The sequence below is a fragment of the Salmo salar genome, chromosome 21 (genome assembly GCF_965601325.2).
Source record: "Salmo salar chromosome 21, fSalSal1, whole genome shotgun sequence".
Lineage (NCBI taxonomy): Eukaryota > Metazoa > Chordata > Actinopteri > Salmoniformes > Salmonidae > Salmo > Salmo salar.
In genome coordinates, this window is record NC_138311.1 from 30295484 (window position 1) to 30314566 (window position 19083).

General features: G+C 45.2%; 2 protein-coding genes across 2 annotated transcripts; one reads left to right on the forward strand and one right to left on the reverse strand.

Moving 5' to 3' along the window:
- Nucleotides 1–1928: 1928 nt before the first annotated feature.
- Nucleotides 1929–8897, reverse strand: LOC106582039 (immunoglobulin superfamily member 2-like). Its single transcript, XM_082967294.1, has 13 exons — nucleotides 8881–8897; nucleotides 8348–8381; nucleotides 8089–8131; nucleotides 6975–7340; nucleotides 6389–6799; nucleotides 6057–6114; nucleotides 5731–5852; nucleotides 3916–4305; nucleotides 3264–3499; nucleotides 2641–2989; nucleotides 2330–2490; nucleotides 2099–2215; nucleotides 1929–1976 (listed from the first exon to the last, which is right to left on the reverse strand). The coding sequence occupies exons 1-13, from the start codon at nucleotides 8895–8897 to the stop codon at nucleotides 1929–1931; spliced, it is 2352 nt and encodes a 783-aa protein (XP_082823420.1).
- A 423-nt stretch (nucleotides 8898–9320) lies between these two features.
- On the forward strand, nucleotides 9321–16152 carry klhl6 (kelch-like family member 6). Its single transcript, NM_001139979.1, is given in 8 exon segments — nucleotides 9321–9749; nucleotides 9855–10020; nucleotides 11024–11275; nucleotides 11398–11595; nucleotides 11696–11933; nucleotides 13245–13447; nucleotides 15199–15412; nucleotides 15526–16152. Coding segments are annotated over 8 exon segments (1839 nt in total). The 5' UTR covers nucleotides 9321–9480; the 3' UTR covers nucleotides 15825–16152.
- The last annotated feature ends 2931 nt before the right edge of the window (nucleotides 16153–19083 follow it).

Genomic DNA, 19083 nt, shown 5'->3' on the forward strand with positions numbered 1-19083 from the left:
TTATTTGACGTATGAATATGAATTTATTCCACTTTTGGTTATTAAAACGGAGTCACATAGTAAATTTGAATCATTATCATGTGCTCCCTTTTTACACTGCATTTCAGGGTACTGTGAACACAACTGTGTTGTCACAACTGAGATGGAGAGAGGTAACGAAACCCACCACCACGTTCGCAGTCGCACCCACACCGACTGACTGACAGACAGACGGCAGACGCATGCATGCTCAGTCACCAATAACCCCATGCTGAGGGTACTAGAATAGAAGAGGAGTTCAACCAAATTGTTTTTTATGACAAATAACAGTGAGCTACGAACAAGTTTATTCAAACTATATTTATTACAATTCAGATAAAACACCAGCAACTTTACAAATAGTACATGTCTGACAGCAATGGTATATAAATTACTTTTGGTCTGAAATGTTTGTGATATCATAAACACTTTCTCAGAGTTCTTTTAGAAGTGCTTCAAAAGTTTATTTAGCATTCCCAACTCAAACAAGTTAGGAAATAAAACCGATCCATTCTTGAGGCAAAATGTTGATGAGTACAGTACATGGCGGAATACCTTTCAACAATTCATAAATATAATATTTGTGAACAACTCGTTCATACAAAGTTAATGATCAGATTTATGATCAAAGGTTTCAGCGCATCTGCTAGTCAGCGAGTCTGGAGCTTTGAGTCATCAGAGAACACTAACTCAATATTTTACAGGAGAAGTAAAACTACATAAAAGAATTGCATCCAAAAGTCAATTTTTGTCACATCTGCTCCTGCAACACCCTCTACTGCTCATCCTGTGTCTCCTTGACCTGCAGCCGCTCCCCCAGTTCCCTCTCCCTCTCCCTCTCCCTCTTTCTCTCTCTCTCTCTCTCTCTCTCTCTCTCTCTCTCTCTCTCTCTCTCTCTCTCTCTCTGTGTGTGATTGTGTGAGCGGAGACAGGTGTGCTGGAGTCAGAGCAGACCCCCACCAGCTGCAACCTGTTCCATAATCAAGACCTCTACAAATACTCAGTCCTGCAACTTCCACACTGCCAGATCGTAATCTCTGCTCATTCCGCCCACTCTGAATCTGGTCCCTGGCTCCAGTGCCACGTCTCGTCATCCTACTACTCTGTCCTGGATTCCCCACTCTACTACTTCCTTGGATGCCCTCCGGACCTGTTTACCCTGTCCCAACCCCTCTCACTCCAGCCTCCGCACCTGGTGTCCTGCAACTCACCTGAGCTTCCCCTGGCCTGCAGTCCATCTTCCCCGTGTTTAAATAAAGACCTTGGTTACTTCATCCCAGTCCCCTCATCTGAGTCTGCTCTTGGGTTCCCCTGTTCCACTCCGCGTAAAAATGTCCATTACCCCCTAAAACCAGCTCTGGATGGTTCACATCAAAATCAAATGTTGTTTCTGCCTTGTTCTTCTTGAATCTATCAAAACTCATTAAGTTCTCTCAAAGGAGTGCCAATGTACATTTCAAGTTCTAATTCTGCGTAAAGGAAGTAAATGTAAATCCTTTTGTGTTAACAAGTAATAAGGTGCTTGGAATTAAAAATCAATCACATAAAAATGAAAAAAAGCTCTAATGTTGCTCAGCTCTCCCTTATCTCCTTTCCTATTCTCTCACTTATCCCCCCTTCCCCATCTTATCATCCCTCCCCATCTCACATCATCTCCTTTTCTCCCCTCATTTCTACTCCTCTCTTATGTACTCCTCCTATTTCCTTAGCTCTTCTCATTCTCTCTCTATCTCCCTCCTCACCTCTCCTCTGTTCTCATTCTTCCGGGCATGGCTTCAGTGGGTTTTCCTCCGCCCACAGAGAGTTGGCTTGTTTCTTGTTTCCAGCTGAACCCTGCCCCTTCAGCTTGATTGACAGCATCATGATGACAATTGCCAGGATACAGACAAGAGGGATGAAGATGAGTATAACTAATCCAGTGGGGCATCCTGGTTCAGACAGCAACTCAGACTAAAGTTCTAGAGAGGGAGAGAACAGAGGAAGGTAAGATAAAAACCAACACATTGTGATTCAGTTGTATTTGTATAGTCCGACATCATGGACTCATAAATTATGACGTCATACCTATTGGTCGTCGTACAGTGAGGTTGGTTCTGCCTGATTGGTCAGAGGCACTACATTCCCAGTTGCCGTCATGACTGTACTTGTACTGGTCCACATGGCACTGGTAAACTCCACTGTCATCCTGACGAGCTCCCTGTAGACCCAGCAGAAAGGTACCATGAGTGTTCCCGGAGAAGATCCCCTTCTGGTCCTAGAGCCCTTGGTTGTCATCTGGGTATTTCAGGGTGCAATCATGGCCTAGAATCACCAGGGGAACCCTGTGAGAGGAGCAGGAGCAGGAGCCACGCCCCATGTAGAGTGCGTAGAGAGAGGCAGGGTCACCTGAGGTCAAAGTGCAGGTCAGCTCCACCCGCTTCCCATCTCTGACCTCCATATCCAGATCTGTCTTGTTAACACTGAGGTCACTCACTGAGAGAGAGAAACATAGAGACAGAAAGAGAGAGACTCAAGTCAGAGAAACTGCAAATTAGCACAACAAGATACTCTATAGATCTGATATACATTGCATGTTCTTCTACCGATGCAGTGTTTTGTTGCCTTGTCATCAGGATAATTCACCCGTCTCTTGTAGGCGGAGTTCCATAGCTGCAGAAGAGGACAGGAGCTTGTACCATACGCCGTGAGGATCCTGTAGACACTCCTCCACCACACAGTAGTACCTCCCCCTGTCCCAGCTACGGGCTTGTCGAATGGTCAGTTCGAAGCTCCACCTCTCACGTCTTCTCATACTGATTCGCTGTTCTGTGCCTAATTCCGCCCCTAGTGTTATCACTGCATCGCGGTCTGAGCTGAGGACGGTCTGGTTCCCCACCCCCTTCTTCTGGGCCAACCAGGTGACAGTGAAGCGGGATGAGTTAGAAGTTGCCTTGACAACAGAGCATTCCATCTGTATGACTGCATTGATGCTCTGATCCAGAGAGGAGGGGCTAGAGGACAGGGTGAGTACACCCTCTGGAAGAGAGAGAGAGAGAGAGATAAAGAAAGTGTGATGGAGGCTGAGACCCTAACCCCAGGTTGACCTGTAACCTTTGACCTTACCTACCTGGAGTCTGGACCAACACAGCCAGCAGGTTGGAGTTCTGCGGCTTCCTGTGTCTCCCTTGCAGGAACGCTGAGATCACACACTGGTAGCGCCCTGCCTCCCTGCGGCTTGCTCAGATGATGCGGAGGATGTGATGCACCTCCTCCTTGCTGGTGGTCACCCTCAACTGGTAGTTACTCTGGTCGCCACGCCACATGATGTCACCGGTGTGCAATAGTGTCAGGATATTGTCCGGGGCCGACCCCCCCTCACGCTGCTGGCTCCACGTCACAGTGACCGGGAGGGAGGGCCCTCGAACCTGACACACCAGCTCCACCTCACACCCCTCTGTCACCTCAATACCGCGACTCTTCAGGTCCACCCTCAGCAAAGACTCTGCAAGCCGAGGACAATGATGAGATATCACTGATGACAACTGTCAGGTTTTTTAGTGCCAACTCTACTAGTGGCTGTGAGGGCAAGGAGATTCAATCGAATCCATCTGACATGTGAGAGATCAGTGGCCATAAAGTTATTGATTTCTACATAGATAATGTGGGAGCTGAAAGCTTACCTCATGCTACATGTCTCAGTTAATATTTACCAACACTGTCTCCAATAACTTGAAGAATAAATCTGTGCCGAGTTAAATTAAATATTCATGTAAATCAATGAGGCAAACAAATGTTTAGTTTTCACTTTTCTGTTATGTTTGACCACCAGGGTGACATTCTCTCTCTCTCTCTCTCTCTCTCTCTCTCTCTCTCTCTCTCTCTCTCTCTCTCTCTCTCTCTCTCTCTCAGTGCTCTTACCCATGGGCTGGACCTCCACGATGCAGTCTTGTGATTGGCTGCTGGTTTTCTTGGCATTACCATTGGTTTCCGTGGTCCACTCGGAGACAGTGCACTGATAGGCTCCTGCGTCAGAGGGCTTAACCTCACTCAGCTCTAGGGTGAATGTGTCTGCTGTGGGACGCAGGGTACGAACGTTTCTCTGCCCCAACTCTGCCCCCGGTTCCATCACACCCACCCGGCTTAGGCTGATGACATAACTGAAGGGGCCCGTTGTCTTGGAGGCTGATCTGTATTTCCAGGTGACGGAGAGCTGACCCATGACCCCCCTCACTCTACAGGCGAGTTGTAGATCGTCCCCTTCGTCAACGCTCACCTTCTGGTTCTCCATGGCAACGGGCAAACTGCTCTCTGAGAACAGAAAAAAAGAAGGTGCTGAGTGTGAGAAGTGTTTGTGTGGTACATGTGTAATAACAGAGGTCAGAGTCAGGTCAACGCACAAACTAAAGTTATTAAGGATATTGAGGTTATGTTGTTGTTTGATGTAGCAGCCATTTGGGAAGCTGATGAAACACCTACCGCATTACATTGGGTGCATTTAAAAAAAAATAAAACTAAAAAAAAATATTTAACCTTTATTTAACCAGGTAGGCAAGTTGAGAACAAGTTCTCATTTACAACTGCGACCTGGCCAAGATAAAGCAAAGCAGTGCGACAAACAATACACATGGGATAGAGTTACACATGGGATAAACAAACGTACAGTCAATATAAATAAAGGTGAAATAAATAAAAATCCTGCAGCCATCGCTTGCACTGTGGGAGGCTCTATTGTCAACCAATTATTAGAGTGTTTTTGATGGACCCACACAAACGTTACCAAAGACGTGACTGAAACGGGAACTAACTTTGCAGCAATTTTATGCACACAGTGGATATATACAAATGAATGGATATTTGATACCTGTACAGTACAGTTGTCAGTGTGTGATATGGAGGCTGTAAACCGGTTATTTCGACATTGTAGAGAAAAACCTTTCTAAACAAAGACAGCTACGTATGTTCACACTGCCATATTGATCTGAGCCTTGCAGTTGGAAAACCACTACAGTGGATGCATCTCCCCCGTCGACGTCTGTCTGTACTCATCTTCAGTAGCCTTACAACTCCAACACACCCTCTAATTCTGACTCAGGGCCTGAGGACTCATCTGTAGTTCTGATTTGAATTGGCTTCTTACTAGATTACTCACCTGTAGCTTTGATTCTGATTGGCTTCTTACTAGATTACTCACCTGTAGCTTTGATTCTGATTGGCTTCTTACTAGATTACTCACCTGTAGCTTTGATTCTGCTCAATGTCAGGTGTAATGGAAATTATATGATTAAAGGTTTGACAAAATTATTTCACTCAGAAACCCTATAACCTGTTGAAATGTATTCGAAATAAGGTGACCTTGGGAAAGGAACAGAAGATGCCTCCGTAAGTTAGGGAGAGAAACAATGGCCTGGGAACAGCTAGGCTGGCAAAAGATAAGGAGACAGGTGGTCTGGGTACAGTGGAAAAATACAGCCGCCTAAAGCTGGGTGGAGTTCTCTACTGGTGTAAGTTAGTGTGTGTGTGTGTGTGTGTGTGTGTGTTTTAATATAAAAGGCTTTGTACATTGTAAGGATTTCAGAGCTCTCATAAATAAACGTTTTGACCCTTGTGGGCTGGCTATCCGTCTGCTTCATTCAACCAGAATCTTACACACTCTGGGGGGGCAGACTGAGTAGTTTAATTGAAGTTCGGTTTAAGAACATTGATAACTTAATTCACATAACACAGGTCACTCACCTATAGCTGTGATGGTGATAGGCTCGGTGGTTGACTCCTGGCTGGATCCCTGTGTGAAGACCCCGTTCCTATCCCTCTCCTGTGACCAGGCCCTGCAGTGGTACACTCCCTGGTCCTGGGTTCTGACGGGCCACAGGGTGAGCAGGTGTGTCTTCTACCCGTCCGCACAACTCTCAGCTCGCCCCCGTACTCCGGCTCCACAGACAGGACGCCAGTTGGCCCGGTCTGGGCCAGTTCCTGGTTGACTTTGACCCAGGCCACGCCCTGCAAGGCCCTGGGCATCCACAATACACTGCACGGCCAGCTCCTCCCCCTCCTGGAACTACGTTTTGAGCATGGACATACGTACCACCATAGAGCCAGAACCCTGGTCGGGAGCCACCTCTGACAGAGAGAGACAGAATTTCACTCACAACTACTTCTTAGACAGAAAGGAAACTCATCACTCATAATCACCTCTGAGACAAAGGAAGCCCTAAAACAGAATTTAGTTACAGGAAATCAGACAAAAGCAGGACTGGGCATACGTGTATAAGTCCTCTTAACCCATAATTCCTCTTAGCCAAGCACAAACACAAAAACATTGCATGGATGTGTAAACATAATCGGGTCCAAGGCTAAGGCTGGGAAGCAAAAAACACACTGAGGTGTTTCTCACCTATGGCTTTGACCTCCAATGTGGTTGCCTGTGCGTCTTTATGGGAGATTGGATACCAGCTCCGGTCTGGGTCTTGGATCCACTCCTGGGCATGGCAGTAGATCCTCCCTGTGTCGGACAGCTCAATCCTGGCCATCTTCAGCCTGTATGTGGCCTCCTCCAGCTTGTCCAGACCAATGAGCCCTGCCTGGTACAGTCCCTCAAACCCCTGACCCAGACTCACCGTCAAATCACGGTCCAGAGAGATGATGGAGCGGGGCGAGGCCTCCCCGTCTCCATAGAGATACCAGGTGACGGACAGGTGGGTGTGCTGGAAGGTGTTGCTGGAAGCGAGGCATTGCAGGGTTAGGGCATCACCCTCTGATAGGCTGAAGGAGGCGGAGCCAGTGGAGGAGGTGGTCAGGGTGTCCTCTCACTATGGAAACAGGATTTGAGGGATGGATATCAACACTACAGTAGGCAGGGTTTAATGTGATTGTCAGATTAAGTTCAAGTAACCAGAGTTAGTTAAGTAACGGTTTGTGAATTATACAGATATGGCAGACACAGAAGGTATTGTCATTTAGGCAGTAAAAAATAACATTACCCTTCAATGTGGCTTTAGCATTGTATGTCCCGTTATATTCTAACTCTGAGTTTGGGGTGTGGCCCTCGTCCCCCTCCTCCAGACTCTTCACGTGGAAGAGGACCGAGGTCACTGACAGGCGCTCCAGAGTGATGCCACCGCCCGTGACGCGGACGCCGTACACTGCCATGGCATAGTTGTTGTTGTCGTCAGTGCTGATGATCTGGATTTCACGGGTGGGTCTGTTTGGCTTGTAGATGGAGAATCTGAAGTCCTGCCAGGCTTCCGGGTTAGAGAAACCACTCACGTTGCAGGACATGGAGAAAGGGTAGCCAATCACACGATACAGAGGGCCAGACTGCACCTCCACAAGCACCTTAGCCCCGCCTAGATGGAGAACATAAGAAAAAAGAGGAAGATGATATTCTCAGACAAACTTAAGTATTTCTGGCTTCAAATGTTTTTTATGGTTTCAGTCTGCACTGTCCTCCTATTGTCAATAAACGAAGAAACTGCATTCATATCGCCAAAGTTATGTCTGAACTGTAATAGTTTGAGAACAGACACAGCTCCAGCTCATAGACTAAAACCTGATGTAGAGGAGGTGTGAATGTGCTGCAAATCAAAATGTGTAATAACTGCTGCAACATTGCAATCTGACAGAAATCATCTTCCAGCGTCAGGGTTTGTGTTCAATTAATTGTTTTCATAGCGCCTGTTTAATGAAAGCTGAAACATCATGTGACTCATTCCCAGTAGACGTTGTCTGTTATGCCAAGGCTATTTCATAAGATTTCATCAGCAGACCAACCATGTAGAAAGCAGGTTTTAGAAACACTTATTTAAAACTGTGGCCATTTCAAGTCATCTGCCATCATCTGACAAAAGGACACTAAAATGCAACTCAACACTTTGCTAATAGTAAAAGAGAACTGACAATCTGCACAACCTTTTGTTGCTTTAATATGCAGATACTTTTTTTCACCCAGCAAATTGATACAGGGGACTGTATAAAATGTTACATATTACATTTCTATGTACTTTAATGTGCATAATGTTCTTCTTTATTTTGCAAACTAAAAGGTACCCCTGGGTAGGAGGGGAGGGGTGTGTGTAGACCTGATGGTACTCTTACCCCATTGGATGAGTCCACTCAAGAAGAACAGGAGACTGGTCCTCTACAGGTATTGCTTGATGCAACCCATCCTGCCCCAAATTGACCAACACGCCAGGCCAAACTACACACCAAGCACACGGCTGTATCAACTACACACCAGTATCAGTTATCTGAAGTCAGACACCTCCGCCTTACCTAATCTGTCTGTCAGTCTGTCTGTGTGTCTGTAATATGTGGGTTCTTCTAATATTGCTTTGTCTACTTCCTAAAGACAGACTGAGAGGAAGCGGAATATATGGTTAAAGGGACAACTGAAACGAACAGAACACACAGCCACTATGAGGACAGATACAATGGAAACACATGCATATTAAACGGGCATACTACTGTGAGTGTGTGTGTGTGTGTGTGTGCCTGTGTGTGTGTGTGTGTGTGTGTGTGTGTGTGTGTGTGTGTGTGTGTGTGTGTGTGTGTGTGTGGTGTGTGTGTGTGTGTGTGTGTGTGTCTGTGCCTGTGTGTGTGTGTGTATGCACCTGTGTTCTTTATGCCATCTGCCTCTGACTCTTAACACAAAGGCTCAGAATAACATTACAGAGAGAAGATGTCTATTTCAATCCATTACAGCCCCATTGTAAACCAATCTCAGTATTATTACTACACCTGTGTCTCAGCATGAAATGATCCAAAACTGTTATCACATGAACATTGATCTGACACTGCCATCTAGTGGAAAAAGGGAAAACACATTTAACTATTACTGCAGCTGCTACAATTCAGACTGCCTCAATGCTGAATGAGACAATAACTTACTTGTTCACAAGAGTCATGAAATGGAAGATAGGCCCTGCACAGATTATTACATCTATAATGAAACAATAAAACCACAGGGGGAATATGGCCAATATACCACAGCCAAGGGTACAACGCAAAGCAGAGTACGTGCATGTGTGTGTGTGTACATGTGTGTGTGTGCGTACATGTGTGTGTGTGCGTGCATGTGTGTGTGCGTGTATGTGTGTGTGTTTGTGTGTGCTAGGTAGAGTAAGAGAGTTTAGAGTTGTCCAACTGCCAGTTCTAGGGATTGACAGTTGAGGAAGGAATCTAGAACAGGAACGATGTTTCATCATGTACCACATAACATCCACCAATCACAAAGCACCAGCACCAGGAACGGGAAGTATTACAGAGGACCTGACAGGAAGAGCTGATAAACACACTCACACACACTTATGCACACACACTGTTAAGTTCTGTGCTGTGGTGAATGTGCGTTCAAGGGCTGGTGTGTATTGTCTCCATTCTCTGGGAAAAGTATGAAAAGTTGTGTGTTGAGTGTGTCCCGCAGTGTGTGTGTGTCTGCGGAGATAGGAGTTTGTGTTGTGTGTTGTTAATGGGGCTCTCATTGTGAGGATGAGTGACTCGTTGGAGAGGACCACCGACACCCCTCTGCCTGCGCCCTCAGAGAAAACCCCCAGAGAGGGCTCTGACCCTGGGGAAGAGGGTGAAGGGGGTGATGGAAGTGGGATGCGTTGGGAGGATGGAGGCCTGTCTGTGGAGCTCCAGAGGGGGATGGAGACGCTTCGTGTGAGTGGAGAGCTGACCGACGTGACTCTGCGAGTTCAGGAACAGGACTTCCCCTGCCACAGAGCTGTGCTCGCCGCCGCCAGCCACTACTATAGGTACATATACACACACTCTCTTCCATCACTGTAGAATGACCTCAGATGTTTCTTTCACAACTCTGTCAAGTTATAATGCTTAGAGTACATTATGTGTGTGTCCAGGGCGATGTTCTGCAGTGGTCTGAGAGAGAGTCATGAGAAGCAGGTGGAGATAAAAGGGGTGGACAGTGAGACAATGAAGACTCTACTGGACTACACCTATACCAGCCGAGCCACTATCACACACACCAACGTCCAGAGAACACTGGAGGCCGCCAGCCTGTTCCAGGTGAGTCTACTAATGCTACCGTAACGCTGTGTAAACTCTATATAAATGCTGTATAAACACTATTAAAAACTGGGTGGTTCGAGCCCTGAATGCTGATTGGCTGACAGCCGTGGTATATCATACCCGTATACCATGGGTATGACAAAACATTTATTTTTACTGCACTAATTACGTTGGTAACCAGTTTATAATAGCAATAAGGCACCTCGGGGGTTTGTGGTATATGGGCAATATTCCCCGGCTAAGGGCTGTATCCAGGCACTCCACATTGCGTCTAACTAAGAACAGCCCTTAGCTGTGGTATATTGGCCATATACCACACCCCCTCTGGCCTTATTGCTTAACTGAAACACCAGAGAAATGCAGTAGAAACAGAGAATCTTTCAGCCTTTTTCCTTCATCTTTGTCATTTTATCTCTCCTCCTCGTGTCTATCCTCTGTTTCTGTCAACTCATAACACAACCTTGGGGACTTTTAAATAGGTGAGTGTTGAATATGGAAATCCCCGTCTTCCTCCTTATGGAAATAGTGCATACAGTCACAAACTTCATCATATTTCCTACTTATTTGTCATCAGACAGAAGATGACTCTGAATCAGCTGACAGTTGAGACAGGGAAGTGAAAGTCATTCTTGTTGTTTACTCTCAGGATCTGTTTTCCACTCAGGCCTGAATTAGGCTCACAGCTGGATGACAGGGGGGGGTGTGTGGGGTGTGTGGGTGTAGGGGGGGGGGTGTGTGTGTGTGTGTGTGTGTGTGTGTGTGTGTGTGTGTGTGTGTGTGTGTGTGTGTGTGTGTGGTGTGTGTGTGTGTGTGTGTGCGTGTGTGCGTGTGTGCGTGTATGCATGACTGTATGCATGAGAGGGTCGACTGAAGTCAGATAAAAGTGAATTAGATTAAGTTAGATAAAACATATTGTCTGTCATCTTCATTTCATCTCTTGCCTCTCTCTGTCTCCGCTCTCTGTCTGTCTTCCCTCTCTGTCTCCATCTTCTCTCTCCAGTTTCCTCGTGTAGTGGAGGCCTGTGCAGGGTTCCTGGCTGACTCTCTCCAACCAGAGAGCTGTGTAGGTGTGCTGCGTCTGGCTGAGGCCCACTCATTGCCTGCACTGAGAGACAGGGTCCAGGACTACCTGGTTTCAGAGTTCTCCAGAGTGGTTCAGCATGAGGAGTACCTGGAGCTGCCAGCGGGGGCGCTGCAGAACGCTCTGAAGAGAGACGACCTGGGAGTGACACGGGAGGAGAGTGTGTTTGAGGTGTAGTATACATTTCATTACCTTAAAAAAGCCATCACTTTTTTGCCTTTCACAAGATTTTTCATTTACTTTATGAGGAATGCAAAAATCCATCCATCCATCCAATATTTACTCTACTATAGGCTCTGATGCACTGGGTGCGAGCGAAGGAGGAGGAGCGATGCCTCCTACTAGCTGGTCTTCTGTCACACGTGCGGCTGCCACTGCTGGAGCCGGCTTACTTCCTGGAAACGGTGGAGGCCGACCAGCTGATTCGCCGCTGTGACGAGGCCTTCACCCTGCTGCAGGAGGCCCGCACCTACCACCTGTCAGGCAACGAGGTGTGTGTATGATCATACTGGTATCATGTTTGTGTTTATAAATGTTAGTTTTGGGTTGGTGTGTATGTGATTTTTGACGCGTCTCTGAGTGTGTGTGTAGGTGGTCACGGAGCGTACCAAGCCCCGTTTACAGCACTACCTATCTGAGGTGTTCATGATCATCGGTGGCTGCACCAAAGAGGAGCGCTTCGTTGCCACGGTGACCTGCCTTGACCCTCTGCGCCGCAGCCGGCTGGAAGTCGCCAAGCTGCCAATCACAGAGATGGAGGAGGAGTCCCACAACAGGAAGTGGGTGGAGTTTGCTTGTGTCACCTTCCGGAATGAGGTGTTCATATCCGGTGAGTGGTGCTGCTAGTTTTGTTACATTCACATCTGAGCATTTGTCCCTGAGAGCATCTTTACTAAGATGGAGGGGCGAAATTGCTGGAGGCCATTGTGTGGGATGTTTGCACAATCAGCTGTGGTTTCCTGTGTGAGAGTGCTGTATTTATTGGCTTTCTGTTCATAGGAGAGGTTAGTACCATAGAGAATGATAGAGGACTCTTCTTTCTATCTGTCCCATTACGGCATCTTTGACCGTGTAGGAAGTGCCATTGAGGCCATCTCCGTTTTGAAGTTGTCAATTTTCTTCTACTACTTCTATGAGTTGGTAAACAAACTGTAAGGGTGCATACTGCCACCAGGAGTATGTTGTTTGAACAGGATTAAAGCCACTTTGGTGATTTACTGACACCAGCAGTTATGGAATGTTCGCTCACAAGTATAATTCATTGGCTGATCCCTCCTGATGACCTGAATGGAATTATGTGATTATTCCTTAACCCATGATTATTTCAAAATGGTGAAGTCCTCAATGGTGCTGCCCATGCTTAAACTGGCTTTTGGGATCTAGAGTCATCTATCATTCTCTATGGTTAGCACTCATTGGCTATGTTTCATTCCAAAAAGTTGACTCCCCCAATCTTGCATCCTATCTTCTCTCACTTTGTCCTTCTTGTGGATCTGAGGTAAAGGGGTAAATGTAAGCAATAGCTCCACTTAGTTTCTGATTCGTTACTTATTATATCCATCCAGTCCTATCAGATCTATGAAGGAGACAGAGCAAGCACAAAGCGGGATGCTAACTTTTTGAAATAAATCCAGAACAGCTGTGGCATTCCTCATTTACACACCATTGGGATTGTACACAACCCCATATCGAGACAATGCATGAATCATTTTAGAATACCAAGGTGCCTTCCTAAGGCAAGTGCCGCTCTATTTTGTTCCCTCAACTAAGTGAAATGTCACAGACACCTAGATTGTACTATAAGTCCTAACATTAGGGCCGTGCACAAACCTTCCACGCGGCAGTTGCTTAAACTGAAAAAAGGGCATATGTGTGAACATTTTAGTATATAGTGGTTAGCTAGAGTCTAGACTACCTGTGTTGCTGGTGCCGACTGAGGAAGGGATGGAGTTGGGTCGGAGCGAGGGTCATTGATGCAGCCGCTCCTCTCTGTCTTTCTGCCTCTTTCTGCTGCTTGTATCAACTGCCTAACAAGACTTTTCCCTGTCAAATTTCCCTCCCTTACTTCAACAAGCAATGGTTGTTCTTATAGGTCAACTGTTGTTTCTTTTTCACTCTCACTATCATCTTGTTGCTGCAGGAGGAAAAGAGACACAGCACGAGGCGTGGAAGTACAACGGTGCACTGGACAGGTGGATCCCCATTGAGCCCCTGGTGACTGGGCGCTGGAGACACAAGATGGCGGTTCACGGGGGGAAGGTGTATGCCCTGGGGGGGTTCGATGGGACTCAGAGACTCACCAGCGTGGAAGCCTATGACACATTTCACAACCGCTGGACACAGGTCCGTCTGTCCGTCTGTCTGTATGTATTATATGGTGTGATCACTCCAGTCATTCTGCATTGGAACTACTGTCTGATGAGACATGTTGTTACACAAGATATCTGACAAATAGAGTTTCATAAGACACATACAGTGGGGGAAAAAGATATTGATCCCCTGCTGATTTTGTACGTTTGCACACTGACAAAGAAATGATCAGTCTATAATTTTAATGGTAGGTTTATTTGAACAGTGAGAGACAGAATATCAACAAAAAAATCCAGAAAAACGCATGTCAAAAATGTTATAAATTGATTTGCATCTTAATGAGGGAAATAAGTATTTGACCGCTCTGCAAAACATGACTTAGTACTTGGTGGCAAAACCCTTGTTGGCAATCACAGAGGTCAGACATTTCTTGTAGTTGGCCACCAGGTTTGCACACATCTCAGGAGGGATTTTGTCCCACTCCTCTTTGCAGATCTTCTCCAAGTCATTAAGGTTTTGAGGCTGACGTGTGACAACTCGAACCTTCAGCTCCCTCCACAGATTTTCTATGGGATTAAGGTCTGGAGACTGGCTAGGCCACTCCAGGACCTTAATGTGCTTCTTCTTGAGCCACTCCTTTGTTGCCTTGGCCGTGTGTTTTGGGTCATTGTCATGCTGGAATACCCATCCACAACCCATTTTCAATACCCTGGCTGAGGGAAGGAGGTTCTCACCCAAGATTTGACGGTACATGGCCCCGTCCATCGTCCCTTTGATGCGGTGAAGTTGTCCTGTCCCCTTAGCTGAAAAACACCCCCACAGCATAATGTTTCCACCTCCATGTTTGATGGTGGGGATGGTGTTCTTGGGGTCATAGGCAGCATTGCTCCTCCTCCAAACACGGCAAGTTGAGTTGATGCCAAAGAGCTCCATTTTGGTCTCATCTGACTACAACACTTTCACCCAGTTGTCCTCTGAATCATTCAGATGTTCATTGGCAAACTTCAGACGGGCATGTATATGTGCTTTCTTGAGCAGGGGGACCTTGCGTGCGCTGCAGGATTTCAGTCCTTCACGGCGTAGTGTGTTACCAATTGTTTTCTTGGTGACTATGGTCCCAGCTGCCTTGAGATCATTGACAAGATCCTCCCGTGTAGTTCTGGGCTGATTCCTCACTGTTCTCATGCATGAGGTGAGATCTTGCATGGAGCCCCAGGCCGAGGGAGATTGACAGTTCTTTTGTGTTTCTTCCATTTGCGAATAATCGCACCAACTGTTGTCACCTTCTCACCACGCTGCTTGGCGATGGTCTTGTAGCCCATTCCAGCCTTGTGTGGGTCTACAATCTTGTCGCTGACATCCTTGCAGAGCTCTTTGGTCTTAGCCATGGTGGAGAGTTTGGAATCTGATTGATTGATTGCTTCTGTGGACAGGTGTCTTTTATACAGGTAACAAACTGAGATTAGGAGCACTCCCTTTAAGAGTGTGCTCCTAATCTCAGCTCGTTACCTGTATAAAAGACACCTGGGAGCCAGAAATCTTTCTGATTGAGAGGGGGTCAAATACTTATTTCCCTCATTAAAATGCAAATCAATTTATAACATTTTTGACATGCGTTTTTCTGGATTTTTTTGTTGTTTTTCTGACTCTCACTGTTCAAATAAACCTACCATTAACATTATAGACTGATCATTTCTTTGTCAGTGGGCAAACGTACAAAATCAGCAGGGGATCAAATACTTTTTTCCCTCACTGTACATAAACTGCTCTGATTCATGTTCCAGGCCCCGCCCCTCCTGTTGGGCGTCAGCTCATTCGCTGCGGCAAGCTTCAATAAGTGGATCTTTGCGATCGGGGGAGGGCCCAACGGGAAGCTGGCCACTGATAAGCTGCAGTGCTGGGAGCCAGGGACTGAGAGCTGGGGCCTGCGGTCGCCCATGCCCATCGAGGCCAAATGTACTAACGCTGTCACCTTCAGGGAACGCATCTATGTAGTTGGTCAGTGGATTAAACCTGTTCTACTCTCAGTTCACCTGTGCAATCATATTGAGTGTGTTTGTGTGTGTGTCCATTTGTGTGTATGTGTTGTAACAATCCTCCCCTCTCCCCAGGCGGTGCTATGCATGCTCTGTACTGCTACTCCCCCCAGTCAGACAGCTGGTCTATGGTGACCCGGCTGGGCGAGAGGGCGAGCTGCGCCCTCGCAGCCTGTAACAACAAACTATTCATCACTGGTGGCCGTGACGACAAGAACCAGGTTATCTCCACGGTGATGTGCTGGGACCCAGTCACAACCACAATGACAGAGGAATGTGTGTTACCGCTTGGTGTCTCTCACCACGGAAGCGTCACACTCCACAAGTCCTACACGCACATACACAGGATAGCACCTGCGACCGCGTCGGTGTGACAAAGAGCTGGGACTATGTGTGTGAGAATGAATGTGTGGAGAAAAACATAGGTGGATGAGGAGCATGGACTGTGTGTGTGAGAATGAATGTGTGGAGAAAAACATAGGTGGATGAGGAGCATGGACTGTGTGTGTGAGAATGAATGAGTGGAGAAAAACATAGGTGGATGAGGAGCATGGACTGTGTGTGTGTGTGTGTGTCAGCTTTTTTACTTATTGTAAGTTGTCTGTGAAATAACTAAATGTAATGCTGAGTTTAGTCTCATAAAATTTTTTGAAAGTGTAATGTCACATTCAAACCGGTACCACTAAATACATCTAAAAATGACATTTGCATGAGTTGACTTTCTATCCGTATTGTGGGAGTGTTCTGTCAGAACACAAAGGCATCTATTCATGTGCTGAATTCACTCCCAACCCACGGTTTTCACACCCACATTACCCAGTTATACCCTCTCTGTCTTTCACAGCAGATGTACAGTTTGTGGTTATTATGGTTTCATAACTACCTTGAATCTACGCACTCTTTCTCTTCTCTCACTAACACTTCTCTTTTCCTACTAGCACTGACTTTGCTGATATTACTTAATTGAGGAAAAATGTGACCGTGATATGTGGTTTTCTCACATAGCTATCTTAAAATGAATGTAGGGATCATAACATTTATTTACCTAATGTAAAATTATACTTGAATTTTCATGCCAATTTTCATACCCGGGAGAAAAGTCATTATTCTCGGGATGGAACATTTGTAAAATCCAAGGAAAATATTCAACCCTAATATGAACCATGATGGGCAGGCATAAGTGACACTGGACTAGGACAGACACCACAGTCTTTAAGGTGTCTATAGCTAGTTTTCCATCCAATTGGCAATAGATTTTTATGCAAATATTCTCAAATCTGCATATAAACAAAATATGAGCATTTCAGGGTTTCCTTTATGAACATTTGGCGCCGGACAATGTGACAACGAAGATTTTAATTTACCAGACATTTGAGAAATTTACTGGACATCCATATGCATTCAGATCCGACTTCGCGCAGGCAGCACCATCTATAAATTAGGGATATTGGCCAAATGAGCCACATTTAGAACCTAAATGTCCTTAAAAACAGCCTATAAGAAATTACAAAAACACTGTGTCTTGTGTTTAGATGTGTAGCATATGCAAAACTTTACAGACTATTTTTGTTATTGTTTTTTATAATACTTTCCTAAAACAATTATTGTCTACCTCAGGTTCCGCTGTGGAGATTTGAGCACTAAATGCTTCAGGGCATTGCATGAATATACTGCAGACCTATAGACTTAGGTGTCCACTGTATGATATTAATATAAAAAATATAGCCTATATAAAGGAAGAGAAGATTAGGACTATCCCCAGAGCGATAGAGAGATAGGAAGAGAAGCTTAGGCCTATCCCCAGAGCAATAGAGAGATAGGAAGAGAAGCTTAGGACTATCCCCAGAGCGATAGAGATAGGAAGAGAAGCTTAGGCCTATCCCCAGAGCAATAGAGAGATAGGAAGAGAAGCTTAGGCCTATCCCCAGAGCAATAGAGAGATAGGAAGAGAAGCAGATGGCTACTGCATCTGCTATACAAATATAGACTTACAGAAGGAGGCTAATTCATACATTTTTTATCAGAATATTTTGTATAAAGATAAGCATTATATTGTCAGATTATAGGAGTAACTCTGGTAGGCCTGAAACATTCTTCCTCACCTCAAGTTCAACTGTAGGAGTCAGTTGAAGTGCCAGTGCTCACTGCCTTCACATCATAGGCTTGCAGTAGCTAAAGCTTAATAATAGCTACACCACACAAACGTTTCTAAACTTTATTAGGGTAATATCAAAAGTAAGTCAAGCCATTGTTGATAGGGAATATAGGAGCAGGCAGGCTATTATATTGCGGCAAACACAGCATGACACAACAATGGCTCAACAGAATGAAATAAAACAATTGCAAACTGGTTTAAACCATCACAAAAGTTTTGAACAGGCTATATTACAGCAATTACCAACAAAGGCAAATTCCTACCATACCCAACAAAAGACAGAAATAGTCTAATGTTATTTATTTTACAACAGACCTAATTATAACCTATCTTAAACTAATTATGGAGCACAAAATTAAAAAGACAGATTGAATTTAATTTAGCCAGCGAAAAAAAAGTTAAAAAATTTCTAATGATAAAACAAATGATTATAAGTATATTTAAGTTCCAAAATCACATCCTACCTGAATAGGGAGTTGCACAGTAGTCTGCATCTGGCCATGCCAACTTTCTTCTCATCTTCCACTACAATATTTGATATTAAATTCCCCTTGTTGGCTTTTCACTATAGGCATACCCGTTTCCTCTAACTTTTGTTTTATTTCAATGAAAAAAAGCCTTGATCTTCACAATCAACAGTGGCCTAGGCCAAGGCTCCTCTCTCGCTCTCTCTCTCCTCAGCAGCAGGCTCATGTGTGCGAAATGTGTGAGAGAATGGCATTGAACCTGAAATTCGGGGTGTAGCCTATGATAGACAGCCTCTCCTGGAAGATTTAGCCCACTACAATTTCATATATTGGCTTTCATTTTTTATAGGCCAAATGCCGCAATTACCGGCTAAGGGAAACCCTGTTGCATTTTCCCATCAGTTGTTTCCTTCAAATTGACTTGTTAAAGATAAAAATATGTGGGTAAATACGTAGTGCACATAAAAATAACTGTTGAGGTTAAATTCCCATTTACTGAATAACAGATACAAGTTAAATGGGTTTCCATAGCATTTTCAACTCTAGGCCTACTGATGGTTTTGTCTCAAATGTTTTTGCATACAGTAGGTATAGTAAATGTGCCCACTCTGGTATTGGCATGTGGCTCTAGCCAACGGCTTGAAGATACATTGCAGGCATAGCCTACTACATGATGAGATTATTATGGACAAAAGTGCAAGATTCTTTTTTTTGTCAAATGGCAGCCAAGCATCGATCGTCATATCACCAGAATAAGACCCTCCACATTTATTGAAAGGAGCCCCCATCACTGTGCACTTTCACCACCCTGTGAAGTTCATCATAACTTATTTCATCTGTAGTCTAATAAACTGCATGCTAATGTGGTGACATTTTTCATCTGACATATTGGGTACTTTACTCACATAAAAAGGTTGGATTGAAAACGGGTTAATGTCAAGACTTTTTGAGGATGCTGGAGGAATATCTCAGATGAACTTGTGCATGCCTACAGGATATTTTTGAAATAGC

What these genes read in the sequence shown, in the direction of transcription:
- LOC106582039 (XM_082967294.1), bottom strand. An exon ending in ATATATTCCGCTTCCTCTCA is followed by an intron (nt 8,132 to 8,347) that starts GTCTGTCTTTAG and finishes CAATACCTGTAG; the next exon opens with AGGACCAGTCTCCTGTTCTT. An exon ending in CCTCTCACAGGGTTCCCCTG is followed by an intron (nt 2,216 to 2,329) that starts GTGATTCTAGGC and finishes CTGGGTCTACAG; the next exon opens with GGAGCTCGTCAGGATGACAG.